Raw genomic sequence first — 16,087 nt, 5'->3', positions numbered from 1 at the left:
TCAAATCCCGGCTCCGCCACTTGTCAGCTGTGTGACTTTGGGCAAGTCACTTCACTTCTCTGGGCCTCAGTTACCTCATCTGGCAAATGGGGATGAAGACTGTGAGCCCCCCGTGGGACAACCTGATCACCTTGTAACCTCCCCAGCGCTTAGAACAGTGCCTTGCACATAGTAAGCGCTTAATAAATGCCATTATTATTAGAGGGGGAGATGGACACGAATAGAAAGAAATAAATGACAGATATGGACGTTAGTGGTGTGGGGCTGGGAGCGGGGATGAATAAAGGGAGCATGTCAGGGTGACGCAGAAGGGAGTGGGAGAAGAGGAAAGGAGGGCTTAGTCAGGGAAGGCCTCTTGGAGGAGATGGGCCCTCAGTAAGGCTTTGAAGCAGGGGAGAATCACTGTCTGTTGGATGAGAGGAAGGAAGAAATTCCAGGATTTAGTCAGGGACGGCCTCTTGGAAGTCTTCTGTTTGTTGTTTATTGTTGTTTGTTTGTTGTTATATTGCACTCTCCCAAGTGCTTAGTACAGTCCTTTGCACACAGTAAGCTCTCAATAAATAAGAGTGAAGGGATGAAGATGTACCTTCAATAAGGCTTTGAACGGAGGGAGAGTCATTGTCCGTTGGATATGATGTCAGCGCTTAAAACAGGGCTTGGCACATAGTACGCGCTTAACAAATACCATCATTATTATTGTTATTATATGAGGAGGGATGGCCTTCCAGGGCTTAGTCCAGGAAGGCCTCTTGGAGGAGATGTGTCTTCAATAGGGCTTTGAAGGAGGATGAGGGGCATCCTCACCCTGGGCTTCAAGGCTGTCCATCCCCTGGCCCCCTCCTACCTCACCTCCCTTCTCTCCTTCTCCAGCCCAGCCCGCACCCTCCGCTCCTCTGCCGCTAATCTCCTCACCGGGCCTCGTTCTCGCCTGTCCCGCCATCGACCCCCGGCCCACGTCATCCCCTGGGCCTGGAATGCCCTCCCTCTGCCCATCCGCCAAGCTAGCTCTCTTCCTCCCTTCAAGGCCCTACTGAGAGCTCACCTCCTCCAGGAAGCCTTCCCAAACTGAGCCCCTTCCTTCCTCTCCCCCTCGTCCCCCTCTCCATCACCCCCGTCTTACCTCCTTCCCTTCCCCACAGCACCTGTATATATGTATATATGTTTGTACATATTTATTACTCTATTTATTTATTTATTTATTTTACTTGTACATATCTATTCTATTTATTTTATTAGTATGTTCGGTTTTGTTCTCTGTCTCCCCCTTTTAGACTGTGAGCCCACTGTTGGGTAGGGACTGTCTCTAGATGTTGCCAACTTGTACTTCCCAAGTGCTTAGTACAGTGCTCTGCACACAGTAAGCGCTCAATAAATACGATTGATGATGATGATGATATCTATTCTATTTATTTTATTTTGTTAGTATGTTTGGTTTTGTTCTCTGTCTCCCCCTTTTAGACTGTGAGCCCACTGTTGGGTAGGGACTGTCTCTAGATGTTGCCAACTTGTACTTCCCAAGCGCTTAGTACAGTGCTCTGCACACAGTAAGCGCTCAATAAATACGATTGATGATGATGATTGTCTGTCAGATATGAGGAGGGATGGCGATCCCGCACCGTCCCCTGTGATTGGCTGTACCTGGCGGTGGCAGAGGGCGAAGACATCACTGTGGAGGATGGCACAGCGTCGATGGGCCCAGGCCCTGCGGTAGGGGTTGGCGGTGCAGGGGTCTCTGGGGGTCACGGCGTCCGGGCAGGAGGGAGATGACTTCCAGCTGTTGCCGAACTCCCGCACGTCGCCCACCACGGACCCGCTGCGCGTCGTCAGATCGTTGCCCCCGTGGTCGTCGAAGTTGCCGCACAGCCCGCACACCCGGCCCTGAGGGGAGCGGTTGGGGCCTGTCTACAACCTACCCGGAGCCTGAGACCCCTCACCCTGTCCAGCACAGACCCGGGCCCTCGAGACTGAAGCTCCTTGAGGGCAGGGATCATGTGCAGAGAAGCAGCGTGGCTCAGTGGAAAAGAGCCCGGGCTTTGGAGTCAGAGGTCATGGGTTCCAACCCCGGCTCCCCCAATTGGCAGCTGTGTGACTTTGGGCAAGTCACTTAACTTCTCTGGGCCTCAGTTACCTCAGTTGGTTCTGTTCTCTGTCTCCCCCTTTTAGACTGTGAGCCCACTGTTGGGTAGGGACTGTCTCTATGTGATGCCAATTTGTACTTCCCAAGCGCTTAGTACAGTGCTCTGCACATAGTAAGCACTCAATAAATACGATTGATTGATTGATTGATTGATTGATTACCTCATCTGTAAAATGGGGACTAAGACTGTGAGCCCCATGTGGGACAACTTGATCACCTTGTAACCTCCCCAGCGCTTAGAACAGTGCTTTGCACATAGTAAGCGCTTAATAAATGCCATTATCTTTTAGACTGTGAGCCCACTGTTGGGTAGGGACTGTCTCTATATGTTGCCAACTTGTACTTCCCAAGCGCTTAGTACAGTGCTCTGCATACAGTAAGCGCTCAATAAATACGATTGATTGATTGATTGATGTGCACAAACTCTACTGGACTCTTCCAGGCACTCAGTACAGGACATTTATTTATTTTACTTGTACATATCTATTCTATTTATTTTATTTTGTTAGTACGTTTGGTTTTGTTCTCTGTCTCCCCCTTTTAGACTGTGAGCCCACTGTTGGGTAGGGACTGTCTCTATATGTTGCCAACTTGTACTTCCCAAGCGCTTAGTACAGTGCTCTGCACACAATAAGCGCTCAATAAATACCCAGTCCCTGTCCCTGGAAACTTCTTGAGGGCAGAGACCGAGCCAACTAACTTTATTGGCCCAGGCGCTCAGTCCAGTGATCTGCACAGGGTAGACTGGAAACAGTGAAGCAGCATGGCTTAGTGGATAGAGCACGGGGCCGGGAATCAGAAGGGGCTGGGTTCTAATCCCGGCTCCACCACTTGTCTGCTGTGTGGCACTTCGCTTCCCTCTGCCTCAGTTCCCTCATCTGCAAAATGGGGATTGAGACTGTGAGCCCCACATGGGACATACACAGCACCAAACCCGATTATCTCGTGGCTCAGTGGAAAGAGCCCGGGCTTTGGAGTCAGAGGTCACGGGTTCGAATCCCGGCTCCATGACTTGTCACCTGGGTGACTTTGGGCAAGTCATTTAACGTCTCTGTGCCTCAGTTCCCTCATCTGTAAAATGGGGGTTAAGACTGTGAGCCCCCCGTGGGACAATCTGATCATCTCGTAACCTCTACAGCGCTTAGAACAGTGCTTTGCACATAGTAAGCACTTAATAAAATGCCATTATTATTATTATTATTATTATCTGGTATCTATCCCAGCGCTTAGCATGGTGCCTGGCGCATAGTAAGCGCTTACCAAAGACCATAAAAAAGGGGGGGATTCGGGGTTCCCCTTCAGGAGCCTCACCTTGAGCTCCTGGCTCAGCCGGATGAAGATGCTGGTCTTTCTGTCCCACAGCAGGGCCAGACCGTTCTGGGCCTCGATGGTCAGGAAGATGCCCATGGTCCGGACGCTGTAAGGGATGCTCCCGCCGGCTCCCCGTTGGACCACCGCGATGTCCCCCTCGCTGAGGATCAGTTCGTAGCCCTGAGGGTTGGGGGGAAGAGGAGGCAGGTGTTACCTAATCCGAAACTCCCTGCCCCCTCCTACCTCAGTTTGCTACTCTCCCACTGCAACCCAGCCCGCACACTTCGCTCCTCCAACGCCAACTTTCTCACCGTCCCTCCATCTCGTCTATCATCATCATCAATCATATTTATTGAGCGCTAACTATGTGCAGAGCACTGTACTAAGCACTTGGGAAGTACAAATTGGCAACATATAGAGACAGTCCCTACCCAACAGTGGGCTCACAGTCTAAAAGGGGGAGACAGAGAACAAAACCAAACATACTAACAAAAGAAAATAAATAGAATAGATATGTACAAGTAAAATAGAGTAATAAATATGTACAAACATATATACATATATACAGGTGCTGTGAGGAAGGGAAGGAGGTAAGATGGGGGGGATGGAGAGGGGAACGAGGGGGAGAGGGTCTATCTCATCACCGACCTCTCGCCCGCATCCTGCCTCTGGCCTGGAAACGCCTTCCCTCCTCAAATCCGACAGACGATGAGTCTCCCCCACTTCAAAGCCTTACTGAAGGCCCATCCCCTCCAAGAGGCCTTCCCTCACTAACTCATTCATTCATTCATTCAATCGTATTTATTGACCGCTTACTGTGTGCAGAGCACTGTACTAAGCGCTTGGGAAGTACAAGTTGGCAACATATAGAGATGGTCCCTACCCAACAATCAATCAATCGTATTTATTGAGCGCTTACTGTGTGGAGCATTGTACTAAGAGCTTGGGAAGTACAAGTTGGCAACATATAGAGACGGTCCCTACCCAACAATCAATCAATCGTATTTATTGAGCGCTTACTGGGTGCAGAGCACTGTACTAAGCGCTTGGGAAGTACAAGTTGGCAACATATAGAGACGGCCCCTACCCAACAGTGGGCTCACAGTCTAGAACTCCCCCCTTTCCCCTTCTCCCACCCCCTTCTGTGTCACCCTGACTCGCTCCCTTTATTCATCCCCCCTCCCAGCCCCACACCACTCATGTCCACCTCTCATTTATTTCTCTCTATGCATGTCTGTCTCTGCCCCCTCTAGACTGTAAGCTCGTTGTGGGTGGGGAATGTGCCCGTTTATTTTTCTACAGTCCTCTCCCAAGCACTTAGTACAGTGGTCCGCGCACAATAAGAGCTCAATAAATACGATCGACTGACTGACTTCACTTCTCTGTGCCTCAGTTCCCTCATCTGTAAACTGGGGATTAAGATTGTGAGCCCCTTGAAGGACAGGGACTGTGCCCAACTCCATTTGCTTGTATCCCCCCCCCACTGCTTAATATAGTGCCTGGCACATAGTAAGCGCTTAACAAATGCCACAATTATTGTTATTATTATTACTATTACCATCATCATTATTATATTATTATATATTATATTATTTTATATTATTGTTATATTATTCAGGTTCCCCCCACCACCTCCACCCAGCTATCACACCCCACTGCCCACACCCGCTCACAGTCCCCTGCCTCCGTCCCCCAGCCTGGATCTCCCTCCCCACCCCAGGCGGCCCACTGGAATTCCACCTCCTCCAAGCAGCCTGCCCTAATTACCTCCCGATGCTCCTGAAGCCACACAATTACTTGGGGATTTTAATGCCCCAATGCATTGTCCGTTATTTATTCAGCCACCTCTTTCTGGCATCCATTGCTTCCTGACATATCCTGCTTGTTGTTCTTGCTCCTGACATTGGTATATCACTTACGCCTGCCCATCTCCTTCTGGCGAACTCTCCAGAGTCACTTAACGGTGTGTTTCTGCCCCATCTAGAGCCTGTTAGGCTGTAAGCTACTTGAGGGCAGTCTACTCCACATTCTGTCCTGTCCCAACTGCTCAGCACAGTGCTCTGCACAGAGTAGCCCGAACGCTCCTTAAGGGCAGGGATCATGTCCACTAACTCAGTTGGATTCTCTCCAGTGCTTAGTACAGTGCTCTGCAAGAGTAGACTGTAAGCTCCGTAAGGGCAGGGATTGTCAGTGCTTAGAACAGTGCTTGGCACATAATAAGCACTTAACAAATACCATCATTATTATTATTATTATTATTATGTCTGCCAATATTATTTTTCTCTTCAAGTGCTCAGTACACTGCACCCAGTGGGTGCTCAGTAAATACCATTACTACTACTATTAGATTGACTACTTAATATATATATATATATAAGTATATAAGTACTATATATTAAGTATATAATATAAGTATATAAGTATATAATAGATTTACTATTAGATTGAGCCTGTTGTTGGGTCGGGACCGTCTCTATATGTTGCCAACTTGTATTTCCCAAGCTCTTAGTACAGTGCTCTGCACACATTGAGCGCTCAATAAATATGACTGACTGAATGAATGAATACTATACTATTATTACTAGTGCTACTATTACTATTAGAGAAGCAGCGTGACTCAATGGAAAGAGCCCGGGCTTTGGAGTCAAAGGTCATGGGTTCAAATCCTGGTTCTGCCAACTGTCAGCTGTGTGACTTTGGGTAAGTCACTTCACTTCTCTGGGCCTCAGTTCTCTCATCTGTAAAATGGGGATGAAGACTGTGAGCCCCCCGTGGGACAACCTGATCACTTTGCAACCTCCCCGGCGCTTAGAACAGTGCTGTGCACATAGTAAGCGCTTAATAAATGTCATCATTATTATCATTCTACTCCTTCTCCTCCTCCAGCACCTTTTTTTAATGGTATTTGTTAAGCGCTTACTCTGTGTCAGGCACTGTACTAAGCCCTGGGGTGAATACAAGTAAATGGGGTGTACCCAGTCCCTTTCCTACAGGGGGCAAACAGTCTCAATCCCCAGTCTCCAGATGAGGTAACTGAGGCCCAGAGAAGTGAAGTGACTTGCTCAAGGTCACACAACAGACAAGTGGCGCAGGCAGAATTAGAACCCATGTCCTTCTGAGTCCCATGCCCGGGCTCCTCCATTATGCCGTGCTGCTTCTCACTATACCCTGCCACTTTTATACCTGTCACTTGAGAAGCAGCGTGGCTCAGTGGAAAGAGCCCGGGCTTAGGAGTCAGAGGTCATGGGTTCAAATCCCGGCTCAGCCACTTGTCAGCTGTGTGACTTTGGGCAAGTCACTTCACTTCTCTGGGCCTCAGTTCCCTCATCTGTCAAATGGGGATGAAGACTGTGAGCCCCCCGTTGGACAATCTGATCACTTTGTAACCTCCCCGGCGCTTAGAACAGTGCTTTGCACATAGTAAGTGCTTAATAAATGCCATCATCATCATTATTATTACTACTCTATTACTAGGAAACTATTGTTACTAGTATAATTATTACCATTAGCATTATTACTACAACTATGCTGCTACTACTACTACTACCCCTTCTAGACTGTGAGCCCCCTTCTAGACTGTGAGCCCACTGCTGGGTAGGGACCGTCTCTATATGTTGCCAACTTGTACTTCCCAAGCGCTTAGTACAGTGCTCTGCACACAGTAAGCGCTCAATAAATACAATTGACTGATTGATTGATATAATGGTGGCATTTGTTAAGTGCTTACTATGTGCAAAGCACTGTTCTAAGCACTGGGGGGGATACAAGGTGATCAGGTTTTCCCACGGGGGGCTCACAGTCTTAATCCCCATTTTACAGATGAGGTAACTGAGGCAGATAGAAGTTAAGTGGCTTGCCCAAGGTCACACGGCTGACAAGTGGCAGAGCCGGAATTCGAACCCATGACCATAGACTACTACTACTAATAATAATGATGGCATTTATTAAGCACTTACTATGTGCAAAGCACTGTTCTAAGCGCTGGGGAGGCCACAAGCTGATCAGGTCGTCCCACGGTGGGCTCAGTCTTAATCCCCATTTTACAGATGAGGGAACGGAGGCATAGACAAGTGAAGTGACTTGCCCAAAGTCACACAGCTGACAATTGGCAGAGCTGGGATTCGAACCCACGACCCCTGACTCCAAAGCCCCAGCTCTTTCCAATGAGCCATGCTGCTTCTCTACTACTACTATACCATATACTACTACTATGCTAGAGCTACGGAGAGGCAGCGTGGCTCGGTGGAAAGAGCCCAGGCTTTGGAGTCGGAGGTCACGGGTTCGAATCCCGGCTCCGCCACATGTCTGCTGTGTGACCTTGGACAAGTCACTTCACTTCTCTGAGCCTCAGTTACCTCATCTGTAAAATGGGGATTAAGACTGTGAGCCCCACGTGGGACAACCTGATCACTTTGTACGCCCCCAGCGCTCAGAACAGTGCTCTGCACATAGTAAACGCTTAACAAATGGCAACATTATTATTATTATTATTATTACTTTCCAAATAAAGGAGCAACTCTCAGGACCACCTAAGCCCTTGTGTCTCGGGAAGCCGCAACTGAGAGAGCGCAGATAATTCCCTTTGGCCAACCGAGGCAGTCGCTGCCCCGGCCCCGGCCCCCAAGATGGGCACTCACCCCGAGGAAGACCTTGATGGCCTTGGAGCAGGTGACGCCCGTGGTTCCACAGGGCACGTTCTCGGTGATGACCCGGAAAGAGCCCGGGGCGCTGCCGTTGCCCCCGCAGTGGTCCTGTGGGGAGATGGAGGGTTGTCGGGGGGCGGAGGGCAGACCCGGGGGACGAGAACGGCCCAGGCCAGACTGAGGCATCCAGGACCAGACCCGGGGATCATCATCATCATCATCAATCGTATTTATTGAGCGCTTACTATGTGCAGAGCACTGTATTAAGCGCTTGGGAAGTACAAATTGGCAACATCTAGAGCCAGTCCCTACCCAACAGTGGGCTCACAGTCTAAAAGGGGGAGACAGAGAACAAAACCAAACATACTAACAAAATAAAATAAATAGAATGGATATGTACAAGTAAAATAGAGTAATAAATATGTACAAACATATATATACAGGTGCTGTGGGGAAGGGAAGGAGGTAAGATGGGGGGGATGGAGAGGGGGACGAGGGGGAGATGGGGGGCAGACAGGGGTGCCGGAGGGTGGGAAGGGTTGGATGAGGGAGTCTGGGAGCAGAATGGGGAGGGTGGGGAATCTGGGGGTGGTGGTGGACCGTATACCTGGGCTAGCGTGTATTCGCAGCTCCCCTCGAAGGTGTAGCTCTCCCCGTCAAAGGTGACGTAGTGTCCGTCCCCGTAGACGGAGCAGGTGCCCATGCAGGCCTCCTGGGTACATTCCCAAACCCGGTCCTTGCACGTGCTGTGGTGGATGGGGGGTGGACAAGATTTCCAGCGAGCAACAAAAGCCACCCCACGACCCCCAACATCATGCCACATTTTACACACTTCATGCTACCCACGTTTCCGCCTGCATACCCCACCTCCCCTTCTCCTTTTCTATCAGGAAATTATTTTGCGTCCGTTTCATTTTGCGCTCTGCACACGGTAGACTAGAAGCTTCTCGAGGGCAGGGAATGTGTCTACTAACTCTACTGTTCTCTCCCAAGCGCTCAGTATGGTGCTCTGCACAAAGTAGATGCTCTGTAAATGTCATGAATTGATTGATTGTCAGACCAAGGGGAAAAAGACACCAGTGGTTATCACAAGGGATGGCCAGGATGGATAAGTGGATAAGTGTGTTTTAATAGTAGTAATAGTAGTAGTAGTAGTAGTAGTAGTAGTAGTAGTAGTAGTAGTAGTAGTAGTACTGTCTCTAGTAGTAGTACTGTCAGACAGTAGAGACTGTCTCTATATGTTGCCAATTTGTACTTCCCAAGCGCTTAGTACAGTGCTCTGCACATAGTAAGCGCTCAATAAATACGATTGATGGATTGATTGATTGATAGTAGTAGTAGTAGTAATAGTAGTGGTAGTAGTAACAGCAGCAGCAGTTGGGAGTAATAATAATGATAATAATTATGGCATTTGTTAAGCGCTTGCTATGTGCCAAGCACTGTTCTAAGTGCTAGGGTAGATATGGGGTAATCAGGATGTCCCACATGGGGCTCACACTTTTAATCCCCATTTTACAGATGAAGAAACTGAGGCACAGAGCAGTGAAGTGACTTGCCCAAGGTCACACAGCAGACAGATGGAGGAGAAAGGATCAGAACCCACATCCTCTGACTCTCAAGCCTGGGCTCTTGTCACTAAGCCACGCTGCTTCTCTAAGCAACATGGTGTAGTGGATAGAGCATGGGCCTGGGTTCTAATCCCGGCTCTTCCACTTGTCTGCTGTGTGACCTTAGGCGAGTCACTTCACTTCTCTGGGACTCAGTCACCTCATCTATAAACTGGGAATTAAGATCGTGAGCCCCAAGTGGGATAGGTCCGACCCAATTTGCTTGTAGCCACAGCGGCGTTTAAGATGGCACACGTCGTAAGCGCTTAACAAATACCATAATTATTAATAATAGCAGTAGTAGTAGCATTCATTCAATCATATTTATTGAGCGCTTCCTGTGTGCACTAATCATAGTAGTAATAGTAGTAATAGTGGTGGCAGTAGTAATAATGGTAGTAGCAATAGTAAGACTTGCTATGAAGAGCTTGGGAAAAGTCGTGAAATGTGCTGATGTAACTACTGGCACAAAAATTCAAATGGTCAACTCGATGGTATTTCCAGTGACAGTGTATGGATCCGAAAACTGGACAGTGAAGAAACAGGATAGAAAGAGCACCGATTCATTTGAAATGTGGTGTTGAAGAAGGCATTTGCGAATACCATGGACTGCCCAAAAGACAGACAAATGGATTTTAGGGCAAATTAAACCAATGTGGTCTTCGGAAGGCCAAATGACTCGACTTGGATTAGCATATTTTGGACACATCATCAGGAGGACTAATTCTCTGGAGAAGATGCTAATGCTAGGAAAAGTCTAGGGAAAACATGGAAGAGGCAGACGGGCAGCCAGATGGTAGAGACCATAACAACGATAATGGAATAATAATAATAATAATAATACTAATACTAATACTAATAATAATAATAATAATTGGCATTTGTTAAGCGCTTACTATGTGCAAAGCACTGTTCTAAGCGCTGGGGAGGATACAGGCTGATCAGGTTGTCCCACGTGGGGCTCACAGTCTTAATCCCCATTTTACAGATGAGGTAACTGAGGCCCAGAGAAGTTAAGTGACTTGCCCAAGATCACACAGCAGACATGTGGCGGAGTCGGGATTCGAACCCATGACCTCCGACTCCAAAGCCCGTGCTCTTTCCACTGAGCCACTCTGCTTCTACCACTAGAAAGGTTGCAGATTAGGGCAGAGGACAGGATGTTCTGGAGAAAGTATATCCATGGAGTAGCTTTGAATCGGAAATGACTCGATGGCAAATAATAATAATAATAAATAGTAGTAGTAATAGGGGTCCTCTAATAATAATAATAATGATAATGATGGCATTTAATAAGCACTTACTATGTGCAAAGCACTGTACTAAGCGCTGGGGAGATTACAAGGAGATCAGGTTGTCCCACAGGGGGCTCACAGTCTTAATCCCCATTTTACAGATGAGGGAACTGAGGCCCAGAGAAGTGAAGCGACTTGCCCAAAGTCACACAGCTGACAATTGGCAGAGCCAGGATTCGAACTCATGACCCTTGACTCCAAAGCCTGGGCTCTTTCCACTGATCCACGCTGCTCCTCTAGACTATAAGCTCATTATGGACAGGGAATGTGTCTGTTTATTGTTGTATTGTCCTCTCCCAAGCGCTTTGTACAGTGCTCTGCACACAGTAAGCACTCAATAAATACCATTGACTGATTGAAAAGTAGTGGTGGCAGTATTAGTAATAGTAGTAGCAGTAGTAATAGTAGCAGTAATCAGAGTAGTAGTATTTTTTGAGTGCCTATTGGATGAAATGCACTGTATTAAGTGGGTGGGAAGTGCATCAGAAGTCCAAGACAGGTCTCCTGCCCTTTTAGACTGTGAGCCCACTATTGGGTAGGGACTGTCTCTATATGTTGCCAACTTGTACTTCCCAAGCGCTTAGTACAGTGCTCTGCACACAGTAAGTGCTCAATAAATACGATTGATGATGAGGAGCTTTGACTCTAATGGGGGAAGACAGCCATATAAACGTGTTTTACAGAGACCGACCAGATGTACAGCTGATGAGCCTATAGACGGAAGTGCTCAGCGCGGGTAAAGGGAAGTGCTCAAAGAATAAAGTATGGGAGACTGGGGATGGGTGGGGGATCTCCGGGGATACCCGTCTGGACCCCCACTCCCTCGCCCCCGGCGCTGGCCCTCAGCCACTACTCACCAGGTGTTACAGTCCACCCTGACGGTCTCCCCGGGGCTGTAGCTGGCCTCATTGTGGACGCACGGACAGACCTCCGGGGCGATGCAGCCTCCCTTCCCGTCTGACACCAGCCCGCCGGGGCACACGCAGCCGGACACGCAACGTGTGCTGTACTGGGGAGGCGGAGGCCGGGGGTGGTCAGCGGGGTGGTGGGAGGATGGGGATGGGCAGTGGGGAGGGTGAGGCTGGGACCCGTCAGTGGGGCAGGAGGAGGACAGGCCCGGTCAGTCGGGTAGGGAGATGCCAGGGATGGCCAGAGGGCTTGGGGGAAGCCAGGGCTGGTCAGCGGCGTGGTGGAAGGCCTTGGGTCAGTCAAGGAGGCGGGCCTGGGATGGTCAGTGTGGGGTTGGGGGGAGCTGGGGCCGGTCAGTGGAGTCGGGGAAGGCCCGGGACGGTCACTGGGGCAGGGAGAGGCCTGGGCTGGTCATGGGACCAGACCAGGGCCAGTTAGCAGGGCAGTGGTACAGGGAAGCTGGAATTGGTGAGTTAGGCAGCTGCCAGGGTGGGCGAGGGTGGGCAGGGACTGTGGGGGGTCCCCAGTTTACGGGCTCTATTTGTTTCCGGTCTGAAGGCCGGGACAGTGGGGTCCGGTGGTCAGAGCGCGGGGCTGGGCGTCAGGAGACCTGGGGCAAGTCATTGAGCCTCTCTGGGCTTTCGTCTTCCCTTCCAGAAAAGGGGCAAAAGATCCCACTTCCCCCCCGCCCCCCATCCCTGGTCGAAGGAAGCCCCCCCGGCCCCTCATCCCACACTCACACAAGCCATGTCGAGGGTCTGACAGCTCTTCAGACACTCCACCCCCGGCGTCCCCGCCGACACATTTCCACAGTCCAGGTAGACCATGGGAGGGGAGCATACTGGGAAGAGAGTCGAGGGGCAGGTGTTTCCACGGGGGCAGAAGTGAGAGGGGTCTCCCTAACCCCTGGCTTTCTGGGACAGGACCCCCCTCTCGCTCCATGCCCATTCTGGGAAACCCCCCTCACTGGCTGAATCTCACCCAAACCGGCCTCTGCTGGTCTTCCTTGTCTCCCAGCCCCACCTCCGGCCCAGCCCTGGGGTGGGGGGGTGGGGGGAGGTCTGTCCACCCACATAAAAGCTACCGAGACCCCCACCACCAGATAGCAGGGACCAGGGACTGGGCACCGGGGACCAGCCGGGCATCAGGGACTAGGGGTCAGGGAAAGGCCCAGCGTCAGGGACTGGGGCTCAAGGATCAGAGGTCAAGGGCTGAGGGACAAGAGCCAGGGCTGGTTATCAAGAAAAGGCCCAGCATCAGGAACCGGGGTCAAGGCCAGGGGTCAAGGACTGGGCATCAGAGACCAGGGTGTTAAGCAGCGTGGCTTAGTGGAAAGAGCCCGTGCTTGGGAGTCAAAGGACGTGGGTTCTAATCCCGGCTCCGCCACTCGTCTAATGTGTGACCTGGGGCAAGCCACTTAACTTCTCTGTGCCTCAGTTAACTCATCTGTAAAATGGGGATTAAGACTGTGAGCCCCACTTGAGACAATCTGGTGGCCTTGTATCTACCCCAGCGCTTAGAACAGTGCTTGGCACATAGTAAGTGCTTAACAAATACCATCATTATTATTATTATCAAGAAAAGCCTAGCATTGGAGAATGGGAGTCAAGGACCAAGGGTCAAGGGCTAGGGGTTAAGGGTCGGGGGTCAAGGGCCGGGCATCAGGCACCGGGGGTCAAGGAATGAGCATCACCAGGTGTCAGGGAAAGGCCCAGCAGCAGGGACTGAATGAATGAATAATGGCATTTATTAAGCACTTACTATGTGCAAAGCACTGTTCTAAGCACTGGGGAGGTTACAAGGTGATCAGGTTGCCCCACGGGGGGCTCACAGTCTTCATCCCCATTTTACAGATGAGGTAACTGAGGCCCAGAGAAGTGAAGTGACTTGCCCAAAGTCACACAGCTGACAGTTGGCAGAGCTGGGATTTGAACCCATGACCTCTGACTCCAGAGCCCGGGCTCTTTTCCACTGAGCCACGCTGCTTCTCAATCTGGGACTGGGGGTCAGGGGCCGGGGGTCAAGGGCCAGGAGTCAAGGGACCAGGAATCATGGACTAAAGGTCAGTGACCGGGTGTGAAGGGCTGGACATTCAGGACCAGGGGTCAAGGACCAGGATTCAGGGACCGGGTGACCCAGGCTGGGGACAGGGTTCGAGTCACCAGGGAGGAGTGGGGAGGGGGACGGGCTTCCTTGCAGGCCCTAAGTCGGGGCGGGGCGGGGCTGGGGCACCCACTGACTCACCTGGGGATCGGTTAGTCTCCCCAATGCAGCTCAGCTTCCCCCCTGAGCAGGAGCTGTGGAGACGTGACCCGGCTTCCAGTCAATCAATCAGTCGATAAATCCTTCAATCACCCAGCCCCACTCCCAGCCTCCTCCGAGAACTGGACGCTTGGACCCTTCTTCCCACACTGTCTCTGTGCCCCCTCCCTCTCCCCCCACCCCAAAAAGCAGCCCCAAGCGAAAATCCCTTCTCCTCTGGACCCTTGGCTCTCCCCAGGCCCACCCTGTCAACCACCTTCATAATAATAATAACATTGGCATTTGTTAAGCACTTACTGTGTGCCAAGCACTGTTCTAAGCACTGGGGTGGATACAAGGTAATCAGGTTGTCCCACGTGGGGCTCACAGTCTTCACCCCCATTTTACAGATGAAGGAACTGAGGCACAGAGAAGTGAAGTGACTTGCCCAAAGTCACCCAGCTGACAAGTGGTGGAGCCGGGATTAGAACCTTAACCCTCAGCATGTCACCGGTCATATACCTGAATCCCTAAGGGAAACTCTCCAGGTCTCTGCATTTCTGTCCCTCTCTTTTTCTCTCACCATTTGGCTGAGCCCCCTTCTTCCTCTCCCCCTCCTCCCCCTCCCCATCCCCCCTGCCTTACCTCCTTCCCTTCCCCACAGCACCTGTATATACGTATATATGTTTGTATGTATTTATTACTCTATTTATTTTACTTGTACATATTTATTCTATTTATATTTTATTCTGTTAATATGTTTTGTTTTGTTCTCTGTCTCCCCCTTCTAGACTGAGAGCCCACTGATGGGTAGGGACCGTCTCTATATGTTGCCAACTTGTACTTCCCCAAGCGCTCAGTACAGTGCTCTGCACACAGTAAGCACTCAATAAATACGATTGAATGAATGAATGAATATTACTCTATTTATTTTACTTGTACATATTCTATTTATTTTATTTTGTTAATATGTTTTGTTGTCTGTCACCCCCTTCTAGACTGTGAACCCACTGTTGGGTAGGGGCCATCTCTATATGTTGCCAACCTGTACTTCCCAAGCGCTTAGTACAGTGCTCTGCACACAGTAAGTGCTCAATAAATATGACTGACTGAATGAATGAATGGTCTCTTTCTGTCTCTCAATCATCGATGCCCAATCCCCATCAATCCCCATACGGCTTCAACGAGAAGCAGCATGGCATAGTGGCTGGAGCCCGGGAGTCAGAAGGTCATGGGTTCTAATCCCGGCTCCGCCACTTGTCTGCTGCGTGACCTTGGGAAAGTCACTTCACTTCTCTGGGCCTCAGTTCCCTCATCTATACAATGGGGATTCAGCGGGTGAGCCCCATGTGGGACAGGCACTGCGTCCAACCCGACTAACTTGTATCCACCACAGTGCTCGACACACAGTAAGCGCTTAACAAATACCATAATTATTATTATCCTCTTGATGTACAGACCGAGACCGCACATCCTACAGACGGGCAGACCGGGGATGCCGCCCATTTCCCAGAAGGGCAGACTGATGCCTACCAGATGGCACCGTTCTGGCGGAAGGACTGGCCGGCGGGCACGGGTGCCCCGTGGTGGTAGCAGGGGCAGCTGGCGGCGGGCACGCACTGGCCGCCGGCGTCCAGGTAGGTGCCGTTGGCACAGGTGCAGCCATCCACGGGGACGAAGGAGACCGCGCACGTGACATCCTGCTGGCTCAGCGCCCGGCACGTGGGCGGGCAGGACTCTATCGCGTAGCTGTAGGTCAGGGACTTGGGGCACGAGGTCGCGTATTTGGCTGGAGGTGGGAGAGAAGCAGCCGTTAGAGAAAATCCATCGATCCATGATATTTATTGAGCGCTTACTGTGTGCAGAGCCCTGTACCGAGCGCTTGGGAGAGAACGATAGGACAGAGGTGGTAGACATGCTCCCTGCCCACAAGGAGTTTACAGT

The 16,087-nt window shown here is 50.6% G+C and overlaps 1 protein-coding gene across 1 annotated transcript in view; it reads right to left on the bottom strand.

Moving 5' to 3' along the window:
* Nucleotides 1–16,087, bottom strand: part of LOC119944166 (mucin-5B-like) — a 110,352-nt gene that overhangs the window by 55,971 nt on the left and 38,294 nt on the right. Inside the window, exons 17-24 of the mRNA XM_038765384.1 lie at nucleotides 15,677–15,932; nucleotides 14,147–14,199; nucleotides 12,643–12,743; nucleotides 11,851–12,002; nucleotides 8,699–8,837; nucleotides 8,086–8,199; nucleotides 3,449–3,628; nucleotides 1,639–1,878 (exon numbers count right to left, since the gene is read on the bottom strand). Coding sequence (XP_038621312.1) covers nucleotides 1,639–1,878; nucleotides 3,449–3,628; nucleotides 8,086–8,199; nucleotides 8,699–8,837; nucleotides 11,851–12,002; nucleotides 12,643–12,743; nucleotides 14,147–14,199; nucleotides 15,677–15,932 — 1,235 coding nt within the window. The remainder of the gene's footprint in view (nucleotides 1–1,638; nucleotides 1,879–3,448; nucleotides 3,629–8,085; nucleotides 8,200–8,698; nucleotides 8,838–11,850; nucleotides 12,003–12,642; nucleotides 12,744–14,146; nucleotides 14,200–15,676; nucleotides 15,933–16,087) is intronic.

This window comes from Tachyglossus aculeatus, chromosome 22, assembly GCF_015852505.1.
Source record: "Tachyglossus aculeatus isolate mTacAcu1 chromosome 22, mTacAcu1.pri, whole genome shotgun sequence".
Taxonomy (NCBI): Eukaryota; Metazoa; Chordata; class Mammalia; order Monotremata; family Tachyglossidae; genus Tachyglossus; species Tachyglossus aculeatus.
Note: the sequence above shows the minus strand (reverse complement) of the source record. Positions and strands in the feature narration are given on the sequence as shown.